This window comes from Gymnoscopelus microlampas (genome assembly GCF_963454915.1).
Source record: "Gymnoscopelus microlampas genome assembly, chromosome: 11".
NCBI classification, from domain to species: Eukaryota; Metazoa; Chordata; class Actinopteri; order Myctophiformes; family Myctophidae; genus Gymnoscopelus; species Gymnoscopelus microlampas.
In genome coordinates this window covers 43,214,676-43,235,723 of record NC_139948.1, presented here as the reverse complement: position 1 = coordinate 43,235,723, position 21,048 = coordinate 43,214,676, and the positions used below count along the sequence as shown (strand labels likewise).

General features: G+C 41.7%; 10 protein-coding genes across 10 annotated transcripts; 1 reads left to right on the top strand and 9 right to left on the bottom strand.

The window, feature by feature from the left end:
- Positions 1-1,872: 1,872 nt before the first annotated feature.
- LOC311056002 (histone H3.2) lies at positions 1,873-2,283 on the bottom strand (the record flags this gene model as incomplete). The annotated part of the gene is made up of 1 exon (XM_084072341.1): positions 1,873-2,283. One exon carries the CDS (start codon positions 2,281-2,283, stop codon positions 1,873-1,875), a length of 411 nt encoding a protein of 136 aa, XP_083928467.1.
- A 1,109-nt stretch (positions 2,284-3,392) lies between these two features.
- On the bottom strand, positions 3,393-3,776 carry LOC311056007 (histone H2A-like; the record flags this gene model as incomplete). The annotated part of the gene is made up of 1 exon (XM_084072346.1): positions 3,393-3,776. The coding sequence occupies one exon, from the start codon at positions 3,774-3,776 to the stop codon at positions 3,393-3,395; it is 384 nt and encodes a 127-aa protein (XP_083928472.1).
- A 1,404-nt stretch (positions 3,777-5,180) lies between these two features.
- LOC311056001 (histone H1-like) lies at positions 5,181-5,789 on the bottom strand (the record flags this gene model as incomplete). Its single annotated transcript, XM_084072340.1, has 1 exon — positions 5,181-5,789. One exon carries the CDS (start codon positions 5,787-5,789, stop codon positions 5,181-5,183), a length of 609 nt encoding a protein of 202 aa, XP_083928466.1.
- Positions 5,790-7,204: 1,415 nt separating this feature from the next.
- Positions 7,205-7,579, bottom strand: LOC311056009 (histone H2B-like; the record flags this gene model as incomplete). Its single annotated transcript, XM_084072348.1, has 1 exon — positions 7,205-7,579. The coding sequence occupies one exon, from the start codon at positions 7,577-7,579 to the stop codon at positions 7,205-7,207; it is 375 nt and encodes a 124-aa protein (XP_083928474.1).
- Positions 7,580-9,071: 1,492 nt separating this feature from the next.
- Positions 9,072-9,383, bottom strand: LOC311056013 (histone H4; the record flags this gene model as incomplete). The annotated part of the gene is made up of 1 exon (XM_084072352.1): positions 9,072-9,383. The coding sequence occupies one exon, from the start codon at positions 9,381-9,383 to the stop codon at positions 9,072-9,074; it is 312 nt and encodes a 103-aa protein (XP_083928478.1).
- A 4,507-nt stretch (positions 9,384-13,890) lies between these two features.
- Positions 13,891-14,301, bottom strand: LOC311056004 (histone H3.2; the record flags this gene model as incomplete). The annotated part of the gene is made up of 1 exon (XM_084072343.1): positions 13,891-14,301. One exon carries the CDS (start codon positions 14,299-14,301, stop codon positions 13,891-13,893), a length of 411 nt encoding a protein of 136 aa, XP_083928469.1.
- A 313-nt stretch (positions 14,302-14,614) lies between these two features.
- Positions 14,615-14,998, top strand: LOC311056006 (histone H2A-like; the record flags this gene model as incomplete). The annotated part of the gene is made up of 1 exon (XM_084072345.1): positions 14,615-14,998. The coding sequence occupies one exon, from the start codon at positions 14,615-14,617 to the stop codon at positions 14,996-14,998; it is 384 nt and encodes a 127-aa protein (XP_083928471.1).
- A 711-nt stretch (positions 14,999-15,709) lies between these two features.
- Positions 15,710-16,321, bottom strand: LOC311056000 (histone H1-like; the record flags this gene model as incomplete). Its single annotated transcript, XM_084072339.1, has 1 exon — positions 15,710-16,321. One exon carries the CDS (start codon positions 16,319-16,321, stop codon positions 15,710-15,712), a length of 612 nt encoding a protein of 203 aa, XP_083928465.1.
- Positions 16,322-18,806: 2,485 nt separating this feature from the next.
- LOC311056008 (histone H2B-like) lies at positions 18,807-19,181 on the bottom strand (the record flags this gene model as incomplete). Its single annotated transcript, XM_084072347.1, has 1 exon — positions 18,807-19,181. One exon carries the CDS (start codon positions 19,179-19,181, stop codon positions 18,807-18,809), a length of 375 nt encoding a protein of 124 aa, XP_083928473.1.
- A 411-nt stretch (positions 19,182-19,592) lies between these two features.
- Positions 19,593-19,904, bottom strand: LOC311056011 (histone H4; the record flags this gene model as incomplete). Its single annotated transcript, XM_084072350.1, has 1 exon — positions 19,593-19,904. The coding sequence occupies one exon, from the start codon at positions 19,902-19,904 to the stop codon at positions 19,593-19,595; it is 312 nt and encodes a 103-aa protein (XP_083928476.1).
- Positions 19,905-21,048: the final 1,144 nt, after the last annotated feature.

Sequence of the window (21,048 nt, the reverse complement as noted above, 5' to 3'; positions counted from 1 at the left end):
AACACATGTGTGCGTATGTGCATAGGCATAGGCATGCACGCTGTTGTCAGATGTAAGAAGTGGGTTGCAAGGACGCAGAAGGTTGGGAACTACTGCTCTAGTGCCATCTTGGGTCTCTAAGTGTGGTATTTGTGATGCAGGAATGACTATAGCCATATTTATGTGGTATGTGCTCTTAAGGGCAAGCCACACCAAGTTTTTGTTTTGTTCGTTTTTTGTAAAAGTAGCTAACCTATTTATACTAATGCTCAGAGGTATGGGGTAACACATACAAATCAACTATAAATTCATTAACTACACTCTAAAAAAAGATCACTAAAAGTAATAAACAATGCAGGATATCTGGACCATACACACATATTGTTTCTTCAATCACATCTTTTGAAGTTCAAGGATATGGTACATTTTAAAACACTGCAAGTCATGTATAAAGCAAGATATAATCAATTACCGGGAAATGTACAAAGCAAATTTTTGGATAAAGAGGGGGGATATAACCTCAGGGGACCATTGAACTTCAAGAAACATGTGATGAAAACACCTGAAAATAATGTGTATCTCCTCTTACGGAGCCACCCTGTGGAATGGGTTGGAGGATGAATTAAAATATTGTGAAAACATAAATAAATTCAAAGTTGAACTAAAAAGATCTATTTTCAGGTACAGAAAGGAAGAGGAGCTTGATTAACAAGCACGAGATATGATGTAGTGCTATATACTGTATATATAGAATTATATAATAATAATAGACAGAAATATTTATATTATAATTACTATATTATATTATAATTACTATATTATATTAAAATATATGATATTATATATTTTGCCATTATAATATATACTATTATATTATGTGTGGCATCCATCCAGGTGGTCTCATTGACTTAAACGTTAATGTAGCCCACAGGTTGATAAAGCAGTTTTATGACAGGGTCACTGATAACACTGACTAAACACATGCGCTGTGTTTGATGTCTGCACGTAAGTAAATTACAGTGGAAAACGCAATATCACACCATCAAGTTGACTGATGTAATTATTGATGAATGTAGCTGCCCCAGGTTCAACAAATGTCCACGCATCATACAGATGTCTTTTTCTGGTATGTATTCCATCATAACTCTCCAAACTCCTCCATACAGACACCGTGAAAACTACAAAGAAATAAACATACATTTGTTCAGTTGAATCCACAATCATTATGAAACAGTCCTCTGATTAGTCAGTCCACACAGGTGCATCCAATTATTGTCATCTTACAATGAAGTCTTCCAAACAAAGCTTAACTTGCAAATAACAAGGCACACAACAATACATCACAAATAAATGAAAGGCACAGAATGCAATAAACATTTACCGTGTGCGCCTCTTGAACCTTGTGCAGAACTATAGCAATTGTATCTCTCTCTCTGGAGTTTCTCGAGACGTGACCTCTCTGTGTCAGCTCTGCTTGCTTCTGACTTGATTGACAAGCTTCACTCTGACCATGTGACTCTGCCCAATTTATCATAAACCCTCCAAGCAATGGGCACCGCGTTTTTACCTTAAATCTTGTACTATATAAACCTTTTTAATATATTTATTGTAACTTTTAGTACTAATTATACATAATTAAATGAATCTTTTATCCTAGTGTGTACATGAACTTTACATAAACAAAACATATTTATAATTTATAACTGAAACCACTGTCTCTCCATTTGGGACAGTTACAATGAATATTGTAATTATTTACCCTTACAGCTTAAGATGTCAGTCACCACTGTTATATAAAAACCAAACTACGACTATGTTAGGAACATTCTTTAAAATAAATATGGGTGGCTCTTAAAAGAGCCGTTTTGGGGGTTGTGACAGTGACAGATGAGTTTAAGCACGTTCTCCACGGATACGACGGGCCAGCTGGATGTCTTTGGGCATGATGGTGACCCTCTTGGCGTGGATGGCGCACAGGTTGGTGTCTTCAAACAGACCCACCAGATAAGCCTCGGCTGACTCCTGGAGAGCCATGACGGCGGAGCTCTGGAAGCGCAGGTCGGTCTTGAAGTCCTGGGCGATCTCCCTCACCAGGCGCTGGAAGGGCAGCTTACGGATCAGCAGCTCGGTAGATTTCTGGTAACGACGGATCTCTCTCAGAGCCACAGTTCCAGGCCTGTACCGGTGAGGCTTCTTTACTCCACCGGTTGCCGGCGCGCTCTTACGCGCTGCCTTGGTGGCAAGCTGTTTCCTGGGGGCTTTACCACCGGTGGACTTACGAGCGGTCTGCTTAGTTCTTGCCATGGCTTCTCTGAGTGAAGTAAAAAACAGAAATGCAAGCACAGAGCAAACTGCTGCGTTTTATTGGTGCTTCTTGAGACGCCGTCGTTCTCTGATTGGTCAGCGATCAGGAACCTCCTTATTTGGGGAGGTATCATAAACGTCACTGGTACCGATTGGAAGGGAGCTGCTGTAATAGATAATACTATGAATACTAGTTTACAGCAAAGTGAAAATACATTGCTGTGTGTTTTATGACATGGGGCAAACAAATAAATATTTCTCCTTCAGTGACAAAATGACAAATGGATGTGAGTTGTGGTGTATAAGAATCATAACACGGCATATATTGTCTTAATTACATTCAAATGTAACACTCATCCAATTATTAACGTGGTCAAACAAGTGTCAACATCCAATATGGACAATAACGGCTTTTACAAAAAATATTTTTTACTACCTTGCATTTAGGCATTGAATAATAGGCACTGCAATCCATGCAATGTGGCTCTAATGATAAATATGTAAAGGATATTAAATGTCTGCAAGTCATTACGCCCATATCATATCAGTAGTGGAAGAACTCAGATATTTTACTTAAGTAAAAGTACAAAAGTATTGCCATCACAATATACTTAACGTACCAAAAGTAAAAAGTACTAAAATGTTTGAAAATACCAGACGTACAATGAGCTTGTAGATCGGATATTTTCAAATGGCCTATGTATGAACTAGGGCTGACGTGGTTAATGTAGGTTTTATAATCATACTTCAAGTAACGTTTTCAAATAATCGTAGAGTAAAAGTACAATATTTGCCTCCATTATGTAGTGGGGTAGAAGTCTTGAAAATACTCCATTAACGTAAAAATACCTTAAAAATAGTACCTCAATACTAGCCTGATTATCAGACAGAAGCTGCGTGGACACTCATAGAGTGGTCGGGGTCTATGGGCTGGAACCAGGCTACCTAAATACAGTACTTGGGTATTAAGCTACTTCACACCACTGCATACCATTATGCTGAGTCAGTTTATATAATCTGCGCAGTTTATATAGAATTCATCTTTGATTTAAAGAGTGGGTGGCTCTTAAAAGAGCCTTTGTGGGGTTCGTCAAACAAATGAAGCAGATTTATTTCTTGGCGGCTTTCTCCGTCTTCTTGGGGAGCAGAACAGCTTGGATGTTGGGCAGCACACCGCCCTGAGCGATGGTCACTCCACCCAGCAGCCTGTTAAGCTCCTCGTCGTTGCGGACGGCCAGCTGGAGATGACGGGGGATGATGCGAGACTTCTTGTTGTCGCGGGCAGCGTTTCCAGCCAGTTCCAGGATCTCAGCGGTCAGGTACTCGAGAACAGCCGCCAGATAGACCGGGGCGCCGGCACCGACACGCTGGGCGTAGTTGCCTTTACGCAGCAGCCTGTGGACACGACCCACGGGGAACTGGAGCCCGGCACGGGATGAGCGGGTCTTGGCCTTAGCCCTGGACTTTCCACCGGTCTTTCCTCGTCCTGACATGGTTGTGTTTTATTCTTTGAGATGCTGACAGAGAGAGAAATGTGTCTGCGGAAAGGAATACAGGACTATTTATATCTTCAAGTGGGCGGAGTTAAGTTTGTAAATGCTCCCCACCAATCAGAAACAGTAACGTACGGTTCCTCCTCAAAGGAGGTTCCTGACCAATCAGAGAATGACGGCGTCTCTCAGTCAATGTCCAGTTTAGACAGTTATGTCACTCTTCATCCTAATGGGTGATTTATTTTACAAAGTGTACAATCAGAGACGACATGGTAAATGGTCGCATAAGTAAAGGATAATGATTTGGTGCTACAAAGTATAACTTTAAAGCTTTAAATCTGGCATCTGTATATAGTGCTACTAAAATTGTCAGTATATTATTATTAGTGGCCAAGCTAAATAAAAAGTACAACTAACCAACATGAACAGGCTGCTGTGAATAGGGTCCATTGTAATGATGAACACATTTTAAAACATTACTGGGACTTTAGAGTGACATGTGGCAATAGTACATTGTTAATACAATTGTTATAATTAATGTTATTAAGTTGTAATATAATCAAAAGTAAAACGAACTGTTTGTTGAACATAATGCCGTTTATCTGTGTGATGTATCAGTATGTAGATATGCCAAGGCTGTTAGATTTGATTTTTTTTTTAAAAATAGTTCATATTGAATATGCATATTTATATTCTCTTAATATCTATTGCCACATTATATTTTGTATATTAATCATATTTTCGCATGTATCACTTCTGTTGTCTCTTGCACATCATACACCTATATTGGATCATTATGATTATATATATTTGCATGTAACAATAAATATCATTGTTTGTAAAGATTACCATATTTAATTTGTAGACAATCACCCTGATTGCATGGGCAGCCTTATTTTTGTATCTAAAACTCACACCCAGTGCTTGTAACTGTTGTCGACTTTAACCATGCCTTTTGCCGTTAAGATTTTCTCGAAAATAGCAGATCTACAAGATCACAACACCTACCAATATACAGGCTTTAGCACTCATGTGGCCTCTTTTGGGGCTAGTTTTCATATACCTTGTTTAGTTGCTTATTTCTCTTGCAAAATCCAGCAACATTAATCATTAGTTCTCACTGCTGACAATCACATGACCCCCCCCCCCCCTTTGCTCAGTTGAGTTAATAACCAATCCTAAATGCCAGCGTAATATATATATATATATATATATATATATATACATATATACATACATACATACATACATACATACATACATACATACATACGTACATACATACATACATACATACATACATACATACATACACATCTATATGAGAAAAGGAACTCTTCAAATAAAGCTGTGGGTGGCTCTTAAAAGAACCTTTGTGGGGTAAACAGGTTGCTGTGGGGACGTTTACTTCTTCTTAGCGGCTGTCTTCTTGGGTTTCGCCGCCTTGGGCTTTGCTACCTTCTTTGCTGGTGCCTTCTTAACGGCAGCGGGCTTCTTCACTTTCTTGGGACTCTTGGCCACTTTCTTGGGGCTCTTGGCTGCTGGTTTCTTTGCAGCAGGCTTCTTCACCTTCTTGGGGGATTTCTTGACGGCTGTGGGCTTCTTGGCTGCTGCCTTCTTGGGGGATTTCTTTGCCACGGCGGGTTTCTTGGCTGCCGGCTTCTTGGGTTTGACTGCCTTCTTAGCGGGTTTCTTTACCTTCTCTTCAGCCTTCTTGTTGAGCTTGAAGGATCCAGACGCACCGGTACCCTTGGTCTGGAGCAGGGTGCCCTTTGACACCAGGCTCTTCACGGCAATCTTGACGCGACTGTTCTTCTTCTCCACGTCGTAGCCACCGGCGGCCAGAGCCTTCTTGAGGGCGGCCAGAGACACACCACTCCTCTCCTTGGAGGCGCTCACAGCCTTAACGATGAGCTCCTGGACGCTGGGACCGACCTTCACGGGCTTGGCCGCGGCCTTCTTCTTGGCTACTTTAGCCGGGGAGGCAGCTGGGGCTGGAGCGACTTCTGCCATTGTCTTCTAGTTGGTGTTTCAGATGCACTGAACTAACTACAGGAGTAGAGACTGATGGAATAGAGGAGGAGGGGGTGGAACTTAAAGGATGTGTGAGAACCATGTAGACTCAACCCACTGGGTCAGTGCTCTGTGTGCTGCAGAATACTGAAGACTTGTGTTTTCTCCACAACTAAAACCAAATAAAATACAGACGGAGAAATGGATTTAAGTCAAAACAACAAATGGAGCAGATAGCAGATACGTTTCACTTCATAATCAAATCATGTGGAGCGCTGAGGACTCCTGCGTTTTGTTTGGAGACGTTAAAAACCTCACATATACACCATTACAAGGACAGTAGTTTGCCAGCTTTCCTCTGTCATTTGTCGTTTAAAATAGTTTAAACATAGAATATCCAATTCCCTATTTGCTGCAGATCAAGCTGAGATGTCTGACTTTGGAATAACAGTTAAACAGATCCTCTTTGGCAAAGCGTTTTGTTTTAAATTCCAAACTTTCCAGTGTCTGCAAACACAGTGCTGCTGTTATCCTTCCCTGTGGCATGGAGACTTATGAGAGGATGGCCAGTTGAGAGCAAGCTCCACTTTTCCAATGGTGCCATTTACAAAACATATGGCATATTACATAATTATTACTTGACATAATTTAAAATGTATAAACACAGCACACCATTTACAAACAATTTACATAGCACATATATACCAAGATTGCTTCATAATATCTACTATAATAGGCAATATGGGTATACAATATATCTTCTTTAATTTTATCAAAAGGAATACGGTAGCCAAGGAGCACAGCAGAGGTGTTAAATGTAGCAGTTAAATGTATTAATGTGCATTAGCTGGCCACCACTGACACCTAAATTAATTATGGCAATTAATGCCATGACCAGTGTTCAGCTGTCAAAATGACTGCTGTGAAAGAGGTCTGTGCCAGACTGCCATAGGTCTAACTTAATATTAAAAATGTTGACAGCTAGAATGTTTTGAGTGAAAACGGATGAAGTAAAAATAATGCTATCATGCCCAATTTCCTTTTGGTCTGTATGCCTATCCAATACACGAGTAATTTAATACACGGCAGTTCACGATCTTTAGGAACACTCATCTGTAATCAAAGTCTATGCATCACCAAATAAATGTAGCACTTCGCCACAGTGCTCTGATGTCTGTCTGCTGTTTATAGGCATTTTACGCAGGCCATACTGTTTTATCATGTTTTATACAATTAGAAAATACCAAATTTGAATAAAACATATCGCTACAATCTGTCAAGCTAAGATACGAATATCATTGGTCATTATATGTATGGAAGTGCCATCTTGAACGTCAGCAGTGCGGATCAACTCTTTATTGAAAAGATGGGTGGTCCTTAAAAGGACCTTTGTGTTTAGAGCAGACGACAACAGTTTACTTGGCGCTGGTGTACTTGGTCACAGCCTTGGTGCCCTCAGACACGGCGTGCTTGGCCAGCTCACCGGGGAGCAGCAGGCGGACTGCGGTCTGAATCTCCCTGGATGAGATGGTGCGGCGCTTGTTGTAGTTAGCCAGTTTGGAGGCTTCACCGGCGATGCGCTCAAAGATGTCGTTGACAAAGGAGTTCATGATACCCATGGCCTTGGAGGAGATACCGGTATCAGGGTGGACCTGCTTCATCACTTTGTAGATGTAGATAGCGTAGCTCTCCTTCCTAGACTTTCTGCGCTTCTTGCCGCCTTTAGAAGCAGTCTTAGTGACGGCTTTCTTGGAGCCCTTCTTGGGCGCTGGCTTCGCAACTTCAGGCATTTCTCTCTTTTCTTGTTCAAAGTATTGAAGAAGATAAGTACCGATAGCGGCGTCTCACCAGTATTTATACCAACCCCGATGCAAATGAAGTGTGCGACTCCCAGCACATGATTGGATGATTCTGCCACAAGGAGGGAGGTCTCTCTCTCTCTCTTTATTGTCCCTCTAAAAATGAGAGGGACAAAGTATGTATAGTTCTACATTCAGGGTATATTTATAATTTAATAGGATAATTATATGCAACGCTCCCATTGAAAATTCCACTTGTCACACAGTTTCTATCAATGCAGAACATAACCATCTATTAAGCCAGTCTGTGTTTATCATGAACATGAAGATACAATAATTACATTATAATTGCAAAGCAGACTAATGCTACTAACCTCACATGATACTTCTGGGGCCCGGCCCAGTTATTTTGTACCACATGATTTAATCATGTTTATTATAGTTGGGGTCTCAGACTTCAAACACTAACTTAAGCTGTGAATAGTTTTCTGAGATGAAATTAAGTGGGGTTTATTCTTCAGTCCCATGGTCTAGCTAGCGGTTAGGATTCCTGGTTTTCATCCCGATTTTGCGAGAGAAATAGGCAGTTAGACCCAGCTATGTCTATGAAAATAAGTATGAGCTTTGGATATTTGAAAATAGCCGACCTACGAGCGCAAAACAAGTGAAACATTTATATTTGTTTGAAACACATATCTGGCACAGGGGTCACAATACATATTAATTAGGGGGTCCTTGACATGAAAATGTTCGAGAATCACTGGTTTAAACATTATAGGAAACAAGCACAAATAAGCAACTACGCTTATAGACAAGCCCAAAAAGAGACTGTACAGAAAAACAAGCCCAAAGTCACTTGTAACGGATGTTACAATTATGTACGGGCCGTCAGAAGTACCTGTATATTACGTACTGTTCAATAAAAAGCGTTTTCCATTTTCTCATAGTTATAATGTATCAGGGTGCAGTACATCTCCCAACCGATAGGGTCACATAGTTGAACGCACGATAGAGAAAATGGCCAAACCGTCGGATTAAAATGCTTTTTATTGGACAATACAGAAGATACAAGTACTTCGGAGGGCCCGTAGTACGGGCATCCATGCCTCATTGGCCATGGATGCTACAATTATGTACGGGCCCCGTACATAATTGTAGCATCCATGGCCAATGAGGCATGAACTTCATATTGGAAAGCTGAACGTTTATGTAGATGCACAGAACAAAAAGGGATAGTGCTAACACCAGGCTGAAGTTTCCAGGACTGTCATAATATATTTTCTTCATGTTTCAGGGCTACCAGAGATCTTACATACAAATCCGATCCTATTTTTGATATGGAAAATGCTTATATTTGAGCAGTAAATGTAAGTAGAGGGTCGTTTATGACGGTTTATAAAGGAATACATTCTGTTAAGACAGTGTGGGCGGCTCTTAAAAGAGCCTTTGAGTTGTTGGTGGTCCCAAAAAAAAAAAAAATGCATTAACCTCCGAAACCGTACAGAGTGCGTCCCTGCCTCTTCAGAGCATAGACGACATCCATGGCGGTCACGGTCTTTCTCTTGGCGTGCTCGGTGTATGTGACGGCGTCACGGATCACGTTCTCCAGGAAAACCTTGAGGACACCGCGGGTCTCCTCGTAGATCAGACCGGAGATACGCTTCACGCCGCCGCGGCGAGCAAGACGGCGAATAGCGGGTTTAGTGATTCCCTGGATGTTGTCACGAAGCACTTTGCGATGGCGCTTAGCGCCTCCTTTCCCAAGACCTTTTCCTCCTTTGCCGCGACCTGACATTTTCTAACAGTTGAAGATGCAGAAGTATCTTTAAATGGTAAGACCTCCCTATTTATCTGTGTTCTGAGGACGTATGGACTTCGGGCATAGCGACGTAACATGGTCGCCACGCCCTTAAATCGTGCCACTTCCGCCGCCATCTTGAGGGAGTAGATTGACAGCTGCCACAAGTGTAGAGTAGTGTAGTGTAGTCTGTAGTCCTGTGTTTGTTGTCCAGCAAGTAGACGGTGTACATTATTATCTATCTCTAACTTGTCTGTTGCTCTAATTTAGCAATGGTACGACAGTGCTGCATTATCAGATGCAATGCCAAGGTTTCAGACGTTAAATTAACAATCACACCCTGTGTGAAGGTAGCGGCGCCTTTGAATACATTATGTCATCGATATGTGTTTATAATGTGTTTATAGCCATGTGTCATGTGAAGCTTGACCAATCACTTTGTTGACGGGTCTGACCAATCAGAGCGTCGACGACAGATAAAGTTAAATTGAGGATCTAACTTTAAATAACTTACCTAGAAGGAGACTTTAGCCAAATAAAAATATATACAAAAAAAAACATGAGGAAATAAAAAATAAACCTTGACATCATAGTGATGTCATGAATAGTCCCCTTGCCTGACAAATCACAACCTTGACGGGCCTGACCAATCAGAACCTTGACGGGCCTGACCAATCAGAACCTTGACGGGCCTGACCAATCAGAACCTTAACGGACTCTTGGATTCTCGATCGTCTCTATCAAACCATTCTGTCATAACGGATGACTGGGTCCCGAACTCAGACTTTCTATACATTCACCCTTCATCTGTTCTTGTATCTTTCTCTTTCTATTCGTCATATTAACTTTAAATAACTTACCTAGACGGAGACTTTAGCCAAATGAATAATAAGATGAAGTCATTGTCATCGTTTATATAGACATCGAATTCTATATTCATGACATCATAGTGATGTCATGAATAGTGACCAATCACAACTTTGGCGCACCTGACCAATCAGAACGTTGACGCACCTGACCAATCAGAACGTTGGCGCACCTGACCAATCAGAACGTTGACGCAAAAGCCAGGCATAGAGGGCTAATATCCGCTCTATACCTAAAGGTATAGAGCGGCTAGCGCCGCTAAAAAAGTTAAATTGCACACATTTCCAACCTGGAGGAAAAGCTGTTGGAGATCAGATGTCGGAGATATCAAAGAAACGGCTTGGCATGGGTATCTTAAATACAATGAGATCGAGCTAACAGCTAAATTGTGTTTCTCTATGTGTCCAGTCTGAGAAAAGTAGTCTAACGTGGGTGGCTCACGGTCATAATGGGTGCGTTCGGATATTACGCACCGGAGCACACTCGCCTATTAGTTTGTATTGGCCAGTGCGCTCAGTGCTGTATTTTCAAACGCACCCATATAAACATCTGTTGGAGGCGAGCATCAGCGTTGCCATGTCGGCTTATTATAAGCGACTTTGGGCTTTTTCTGTGAAGTTGCTTGTAAAATTAGTAGTTTTGTATGGCTTATTTATAAAGTTACTTGCTTATTTAGGCTTATTTAGGTGCTTGCTTATTTAGTCTTTAAAAATTTAAACCAGTGGTTCTCAAATCTTTTCATGAAAATGTTTTGTGCCAGGGAGCATTTGTGTTGTTAGTTAGAATGTTTAAAAAAATATTCCAAATATTCTTTATTTTATTGCAAGAGTTTTTTTTAATAACCTATGTACAAGCTCACGTGAGCTTGTAGATCGGCTATTTTCAAGTAGCCGATGTATAAGCCACTTCTTTTGGGCTTGTTTTCATAGACCTGGTTGCTTATTTCTCTCGCAAAATATGGCAACACTGATCGCTGGTCTAGCCGTCTAGGACACAGATGTAATGACTTTTCCAGGTAGCGTGCCTTTGCGTCTGCATTCAGCTTCTCTCTGTATGGTAACTCTCTGTCACGCATTGCCAGGTCCATCTTCTGTCCTTTACCAATAAATTCGCTGTAGTTCAGGACACGTCGTGACTCGTGGGTAACTGTCAATGTTGTTGATACGAGCTGTTGTTATGGAGCTCCCTTAATATGGCCACCCGAACTACTTCAGCTTAAGCTTGGCCACGCCTTTTGCCCGTTGTCTATAGGAAGACAGGCCGCCTGGGCGTTTTCTAAAAAGTTGCGGGCCCACCTCCTTTATTCTGTGTTCTGCATGACAATGACCCCTCCAACGGTTAATAACGGTTATCAAGCAGTATATTCCATGTATTATTTTTAACAATACCGTATTATAAGTCATTGTAAACTACAGGGATGGACTTCAACATGAATAGTGAAAAATATACATAATATACAGCAATAGAGAATACAGTCATATCATTTATACTATTTGCTCATGGCAAATACATGTCATGAGTCTAGTGTATATTAGTAGCTGATATGTAGTAAAGACAGACTTCTCAGCACAACAGCACATACAAAGGCAGTATATACAATGTTGGAGGATTTCTATGCATGTGTGTACACTTGATGTGACAGTAGATTGCTACTATCGGTATCTATCTATCTATCTATCTATCTATCTATCTATCTATCTATCTATTTACACTGCTAAAACAATGGTGAAAATGAAATCCACATTGACTGTGTGCAAAAATTACATCTGATCATTATATGTTTATATAACATCATATGTTAGGCTACTGTTTACACTTTGTAGTGCTGCTAGTCTTGTCTCCCTTATAAATAGAAAATGTATTTCAATGGGACAAACATGGATAATCTATTCTAGATGTTCATTTTCACTGAGCTCTAGAATAATTCAAATGCATCACCTGGGGCTGAAGTGGCTGCCTATTGACACCTTAAAGGGGAAATCCACCCATTTTCAATATTTAACTATGTCATTAATATAGCATAAAGGAGTTGTGTGGAAATAAGAAAAAAGTTCCCCCCTTTCTGTGTTGCCTTGAACTGGAGGATTGATTGTGGGTTTAACATTGCAAATTACAACATGATGACTCATCATGTTGTAATTTGCAATGTTAAACCCAAAATCAATCCTCCAGTTCAAGGCAACACAGAAAGGGGGGAACTTTTTTCTTATTTCCACACAACTCCTTTATGCTATATTAATGACATAGTTAAATATTGAAAATGGGTGGATTTCCCCTTTAAATCAATAAGACATTTAGAAAGACCAAGCTAAAACAGTGGACTCTGTAATATAACAACTCATCCTAGTTTTTATTTTCATTTGGAGACTTTAGTCGTTTTTTTAAACTAATAAACTTATTTTTGGGGGGCTTTCATCCGTCTCCCTTGTCTTCTGTAATGGTTTAAGAGTTATAACAGCATCCTTACCCTTCACACTTGCAAATTCACACCTGCGTTTGTTTGTTTTTGTAAAACATCTTGTGTTTTTTTCCCCAGCTTTTTTTTCTAGAATGTATTAACTGATCTGAAAGACAAAGATATTTTCTATGCATTGCTGTGTATAGTAGGTGTACTCAAGTAACATTTTGAATGCATTACTTTGTTGTACTTTTCATAATTGCTGCTTTTACTTAAAAGGCCACATCACCCATTTCATGGGTGTGAGTAAAGAACCTAGGAATGCATCATGCAATAACCGTTATAGATTACCCGTTGTACCGTCTGTCTGTGTCCCTCTAATGCCTATGCAGATGTAACCCCGTTATAACTCAATTGAGCATGTTATGACCCTTTGAAAACACACCCATGGTCCTGATGACCATTATTTTTTTCATAAAATATATACTTTTTAAATTGGAAAACAAAACAAAACGGTGGCCACCAGAACCAGGGGAAATAATGGTATTTAGAGGGGATATATCATTCGCAGTGGTGGAAAGTAACATTTACTCAAGTACTGTACTTAATTACAATTTTGAGGAATTTGTACTTTACTTGAGTACTTCCAATTTCCAATACTTTTACTTCTACTCCACTACATCTCAGAGGCAAATATTGTACTTGTTTTGAAACTTTAGTTACTAGTTACTTTGTAGATATACATTATGCAACGCATTGTGAGCTTGTAGATCTGCTATTTTCAAACATTTTAGTACTTTCACTTGTTAGTACTTGAGTACATTTTGAGGACAATACTTTTACTCAAGTACATTTTGAATTCCGGACTTTTAATTGTAACATAGTACTTCTACATTGCAGTATTGATACTTTTACTTAAGTAAAACATTTGAGTGCAACCACTGATCAATATTATTTTCTGTTTACCAGGGGCTAGAGATGGAGAGGGGAGAGCCCTGTCACTGATCATGTAGTCCAGTAGAGCAGACGGGAAATACATGTTTGCCTTTTAATAGTGGTAAACACCAACGCCCTTTAAAATATTAGTAACTTATAGTTGCGTTTATATTTCCACTGTTATAACGTTTGACATAACGTTACGGTCGATATGACTCAAGGTCTTAATGGAAATCTTTTACAGAAATAAGTGGATGGCTCTTAAAAGAGCCGTTTTGGGGGTTGTGACAGTGACAGATGAGCTTAAGCACGTTCTCCACGGATACGACGGGCCAGCTGGATGTCTTTGGGCATGATGGTCACCCTCTTGGCGTGGATGGCGCACAGGTTGGTGTCTTCAAACAGACCCACCAGATAAGCCTCGGCCGACTCCTGGAGAGCCATGACGGCGGAGCTCTGGAAGCGCAGGTCGGTCTTGAAGTCCTGGGCGATCTCCCTCACCAGGCGCTGGAAGGGCAGCTTGCGGATCAGCAGCTCGGTAGATTTCTGATAACGACGGATCTCCCTCAGAGCCACAGTACCAGGCCTGTAACGGTGAGGCTTCTTCACTCCACCGGTTGCCGGCGCGCTCTTACGAGCTGCCTTGGTGGCAAGCTGTTTCCTAGGGGCTTTGCCACCGGTGGACTTACGAGCGGTCTGCTTAGTTCTAGCCATAGTCCCTCTCTGCAAACTGTAGATAAGAGTTGTAAAAGATAAAGCGCAAACTGCTGAATTTATTTCAGCGGCTCTGGGGCGCCGTCGTTCTCTGATTGGTCTCTGGCCAGCAACCTCCTTCTCTGGGAGGAACCGTTCACGCCACAAGTAGTGATTGGAGGGAAGCTCAAACACACTCACCCCGCGCTCTCATTCATATGTATGATTGGTGGGGCGCTCACACACAGTACTGAGTTGAACATATAAAAGGCTTCGTGTCACTATTCTCCGCACATTTCTTCGCAGATTAACGCCAGTAAAAGATATTTACAAAATGTCAGGAAGAGGGAAGACCGGTGGAAAATCCAGGGCTAAGGCCAAGACTCGCTCATCCCGTGCCGGGCTCCAGTTCCCCGTGGGTCGTGTCCACAGGCTGCTGCGTAAAGGCAACTATGCCCAGCGTGTCGGTGCCGGCGCCCCAGTTTACCTGGCGGCTGTTCTCGAATACCTGACCGCTGAGATCCTGGAGTTGGCTGGAAACGCTGCCCGTGACAACAAGAAGTCTCGCATCATCCCCCGTCATCTTCAGCTGGCCGTCCGCAACGACGAGGAGCTTAACAGGCTGCTGGGTGGAGTGACCATCGCTCAGGGCGGTGTGCTGCCCAACATCCAAGCTGTTTTGCTCCCCAAGAAGACTGAGAAAGCCGCCAAGAAATAACTCAATTTGTTTGACAACCCCCACAAAGGCTCTTTTAAGAGCCGCCCACAGTTTCTATACAAGAGCTAATTCTATTTACCATGGGACGCCTCTTTAAAACTGCTTATCACATCCTTCGTGGTTGAAAGGCTGGTGAACATTAAATAACATATAGTACTATTGTCAAATGCAAGAAACGTTTAGTTTGGGTTCAAGTTACACCCCCTTGCCTAAAGAGTACAAGGTATTGCATAATGTTAACAAGTTAAAGATGCACTTTTCTTCAATTATATTTTCCCTCCCTTGCACATTATGCTTATAGCTAAATATAACATGTAGGCTTACTATAATGTGTATTATAAGTCTACTCATTACATATGCCCACAATCTACCCGAAGCTTTTAACAGTTGATTTTAGTATACAGTACAACGCCAGGAATGGCTTTAACATTATGCTGCTCTGATCATTTCCTCTTTTGACATGTTATATGCACTTCATACATATTGATTATGGGGATTATGGTGTGCAATGTGCAGAACCATACATTTTGGCTGGATAGTCGTCCCCCGTAGTTATCACGGGAAAACCATTGTTCATACATTTCTCGTCTAATCATTCATTGACAGTCCTCGCTGCAGAAGTCTGATGTACAAAGGAACTTTCTTTAAATAAAGTTTTGGGTGGCTCTTAAAAGAGCCGTTGTGGGGCTAGACAGGCTGTTGTGTGGCTGTTTACTTCTTCTTAGCGGCAGACTTCTTGGGTTTTGCCGCCTTGGGCTTTGGTGCCTTTTTGGCTGGTGCTTTCTTGGCGGCAACGGGCTTCTTCACTTTCTTGGGACTCTTTGTCGCCTTCTTGGGGCTCTTGGCTGCTGGTTTCTTTGCAGCTGCAGGCTTCTTTGCCTTCTTAGGGGATTTCTTAGCGGCTGCGGGCTTCTTGGCTGCAGCCTTCTTGGGGGATTTCTTTGCCGCGGCGGGTTTCTTGACTGCCGGCTTCTTGGGTTTGACTGCCTTCTTAGCGGGTTTCTTTGCCTTCACTGCTTCCTTGTTCATCTTGAAAGAGCCAGATGCGCCGGTACCTTTGATCTGAACCAGGGTGCCCTTTGCCACCAGGCTCTTGACGGCGATCTTGACGCGGGCCTTGTTCTTCTCCACATCGTAGCCACCGGCAGTCAGAGCTTTTTTGACTGCAGCCAGGGACACACCGCTCCGTTCCTTGGAGGCGGACACGGCCTTGACGACAAGCTCAGCGACGCTGGGACCGGTCTTCTTGGGTCGTGGGGCTGCCTTCTTCTTGGCTGCTTTAGCCGGGGAGACTGCTGCTGGAGCTGGGGCGACTTCTGCCATTCTCTGTTCTAATTCGTATTTCAGATGCACTGAACTAAAGTCTGAGTTGACTGTTGTTGTTAAAGAGGAGGGGGTGGAATTTAAAGGATGTGTGAGAACCATGTAGACTCAACCCACTGGTTCAGTGCTCTCTGTGCTGCAGAATACTGAGACAGTTGTGTTTTCTCCAGAACTAAAACTAAATAGAATACATACAAAGAAATGGATTAAAGTCAAACAACAAATTGAGCAGATAGCAGACTAGTTTTGCTTCATAATCAAATCATGTGGAGAGCTGAGGAGTCCTGTGTTTTGTTTAGGGACGTTAAAAACCTCACCTGTACACCGTTACAAGGAGAGTAGTTTGCCAACTTTCCTCTGTCATTTGTCTTTTACAATAGATTTAACATAAGATAACCTGTTCCATATTTGCTGCAGAGTAAGCTTAGATGTCTGGGGTTGGAATAAAAGTAAAACAGCTCGTTTGTGGCAAAGCGTTTTGTTTTAAAATACAACTTGTCAGTGTCTGCAAACACAGCTGTTGGCCCTGTGGCATGGATACTTATGAGAGGACACTTGTCATCTATCTGGCTCTGCTAAGCTCTTGTTTTGTGATTACTTATGAGAAACATGGCATGTTTCAGTTCCTTTCACAGTTAAATTCACAATGTATTGTGAATTGTATTATTCATTTCACACGTAAATGAATCATTTACATTTATTCAAGGATGTCCAGTTGAGAGCAAGCTCCACTTATCCAATGGTGCCATTACAAAAAAAATATGATGTATAGCTCTACAAAATGGTAAATAAACACAACACAACATTTGCAGGCAACTACAAATAGTGCACATTTATACCAAGATTTCATACAATCATACAATTAGTACCCTGACCAATACATCTAATATATATATATATATATATATCAAAAGGAATGCAGTAGCCTAATGTCACTGCTCAGGCCCAATTAGGAGGATTGTAGGAGGATTTATGTTGCATTATAATAGTATTATTTTGTTGATTATTTGTTTGTGATAAATTGTTACATCTATTCATTGTTTATGTTAATTGAACGGTAATCATATATAATCACTCAATGGTCCTGCATACCACCTGTTTCGAAATTGCACATAATGCAGGAGGCAGCAGGGTGTTGCGTTATTGAAAAATAATCACCTGCATGGAATTTATTGACAGAAAAGTAGCTCATAACATGTCTATGGTGGATTTGTATTAAACAAAAACTCGGTAGATACAAAGAGGATAATTCAAGCTTTCTGTACAGCTGCAATTATGGTGAGTTTAACGTTTAATAAAATCAGAGCTGGCTTTTCCGTTTGGATGTATGGGCTGTCAAGGCTCTATATTCCAGATATTAAAAATAGGATCTAAAGAGTTGCTTGCGGCTAACCATGCTGTATGTTTAAGTCATTGGTTCTCAAAGTGGGGTTCGGGGACCCCCAGGGGTCCTTGAGGGAGTTCCAGGGGGTCCCCAGCTAAATGATGGATAGTTAACCAAATGGACCCCTATGGGTCTGTAACTCTGAGAGTGTACAAATGGAACCAAATGGACCCTAACGGGTCCATTTGGTTCCATTTGTACACTCTCAGAGTTAAATTAACATTGATTTTACAATATAAAGTGGGGTCCCAGAGATAGAAATGCCATTAAATGGGGGGTCAGTAGCCTAATGCATGTCAAACTGGGGGTCCTTGGAATTAAAATGGTTGAAAATCACTGCTAGAGCCATAAAAATCTTCTCATATGTGGGTCATATCTGGCATATTTTTTCAAATGGGGGTCCGCGGGCTAAGAAGTGTCAATTTGGGGGTCCTTGACATGAAAAAGTTTGAGAACCACTGGTTTAAGTGACGCTGAGTTCCAGACAACCCAGTTAAGAGCACAGCAAAGGACAATGCACACCAAATAAATACAATTGTCAGCAAGTTAAACGATTAGCTGGCAACGCTGACCCCTATGAAATATGGCAATTAAACACAAAGTTTGTTTTTTGTCTGTCTGTATGCCTATCCAATATATTGCTAAATGACATTTAGTATTTAGCCAGCATATCAATATCTGTAACCTGGGGTGGGGGGGGGGGCTGGTACTGCTGGTAGGATATATATATATATATATTTTTTACAAAACATTATACACACACACATTGAAGTGCACAGACCAAACATACACAACAGCTTGATAAGAGGAAAACTAAACTTCTATAGCTGATGAGCACTAGGTATATGCATCTGTAATTAATAAAGTATATAAACGCTCAACGAAATTAATGTAGCACTTGCAGCACTAATAAAGATCGCCTAGAGATTAATACATGAAGCTACGTTTTGCCATTTTAAAAATGTATGACCGCTTTAATTTATAAGGCAGTTGGAATAATATTCCAAATATTGTGATGGCTCATATCACATTATGTGGATAAACCCTTTATTGAGAAGATGGGTGGTCCTTAAAAGGACCTTTGGGGCAGAATAGAAGAGTCTACTTGGAGCTGGTGTACTTGGTGACAGCCTTGGTGCCCTCAGACACGGCGTGCTTGGCCAGCTCACCGGGGAGCAGCAGGCGGACGGCGGTCTGAATCTCCCTGGATGAGATGGTGGAGCGCTTGTTATAGTGAGCCAGTTTGGAGGCTTCACCCGCAATGCGCTCAAAGATGTCGTTGACGAAGGAGTTCATGATGCCCATAGCCTTGGAAGAGATACCGGTGTCAGGGTGGACCTGCTTCAGGACCTTGTACACGTAGATGGCGTAGCTCTCCTTCCTGGATTTTCTGCGCTTCTTACCGCCCTTGGCAGCAGTCTTGGTGACGGCTTTCTTGGAGCCCTTTTTAGGCGCTGGTTTCGCCACTTCAGGCATGATTCTCACTGTGAGGAAGTAAGCGCAACACGGCGTTGTACCAGTATTTATTGCAAGCCAATGCAAATGCAGTGTACGACTCCCCTCGTAGGATTGGCCGAGACTGCCACTGACTGTTTACGTAATCTGCAGAGGGTGAGTCGAGGCTGGTGCTCAATGGAGTCAGTAGTGTCTTTGTTTCTGCATGTTTTCCCGCTTAAGTAATGCTATATTGGTCTTCTACAGCAGGGGTCCTCAGAGCTACTATAGGGATCGGCCAAATCTTTGCGAGACGATTTTGTTTAATGTTGCCAGCCAGTGGTACATTACCATCTGCTTAAAATCACTATTCTACAATCAGCAGGCAACTCTTTGATAACACTGTGGGCGGCTCTTAGAAGAGCCTTTGGGTTGTTGGTAGTCAAGTGGGCATTAACCTCCGAAGCCGTACAGAGTGCGACCCTGTCTCTTCAGAGCATAGACAACATCCATGGCGGTCACGGTCTTTCTCTTGGCGTGCTCGGTGTAGGTGACGGCGTCACGGATCACGTTCTCCAGGAACACCTTGAGGACACCACGGGTCTCCTCGTAGATCAGACCGGAGATACGCTTCACACCACCACGGCGAGCTAGACGGCGGATAGCGGGCTTGGTGATACCCTGGATATTATCACGAAGCACCTTACGATGGCGCTTGGCGCCCCCTTTTCCAAGACCTTTTCCTCCCTTGCCACGGCCAGACATTTTCTAACAGTAGAAGATGCAGAAGTGATTCTCAACGCTGAAGCCATGCCTATTTATTTGTGTTCTGAGGACGTATAGGAAGACAGGCACTGCTCTGCACTGGGCGTTGCCTAAAAAGCTGCAGCCCCACCCCCTTTATTCTGGGTTCTTTGTTCTGCAAGACAATGACCTCTCCAAAGGTTGTATTGGGCATGGTTGTAAAGCCTTGAGACTTGGTGGAAGTAATGAACTATTCCCACTTAGCCAGTATGTATACCGTGTCTTTTTTAAGAATACCATATTATAAATCAGTCAGTGTAAGCCAGGCATGGGGTAGTGCATCTCCATCAAGGGGTAAACATAACAAATGTGTGTTTTTTTTTACCTTTATTTGGTTTAGTTTAGTTTTAGTTTTTTTCAATATAAAAACACTCAGTACAACATTCACATTATCAAGGTCATGAGTAGACCTTCACAATCTCTGAAGAGAGAGCTATCCCTCCCCAGTAAGTATGAAGGAAAACTACAAGATTCCACATGATGGAATTTAGAAAATATTGAAACAAATAAACACTTGAGTGAATATTTGGGACATGGTCAAGGTTACTTTATTTAGTCTCCCTTGGGAAGTTGGGAGAAATGGGTCTTGGAGACAAGGACCAGCTGCACACACACAGCTGCAGTAGCTGTCTATACTGTAGGCTATGTTGGTTGTAGGTAGTAGGCTACTGTAGGCCCTACAATACCTAATGAATCACACCTTAGCACCACCCCAAAACCTTCTAGTCCATTGAGGCCTACAAGCAAGCAATAAAAATGCAATGAAAACAATACCATTTTAGAAAACCCCTTTTCTATACTAACCGACCGTACATATTGTTTTGTACTGTCCAAAATGTTGTTGACTTTTATGCTTGTGTTTTGTTCAACAGTATTTTTGTATCATGTGAAATTATTCATGAAAAGACGGCCAATAGATAAGACAGACAGTCGGCAACACGTTCGAGATTGGATGATTGACTCAAACCTGGTTTTGTGTGGCCTACAAAGTCTCCTTTATTTGAAAAGTGATACAGTAACAGATTGGAAAACTTCATGACTCATGACTTACTTAATGTTTATGCCTTGCTCATTGCAGGGCATAAATAGCAGCGCTTTTTATTCA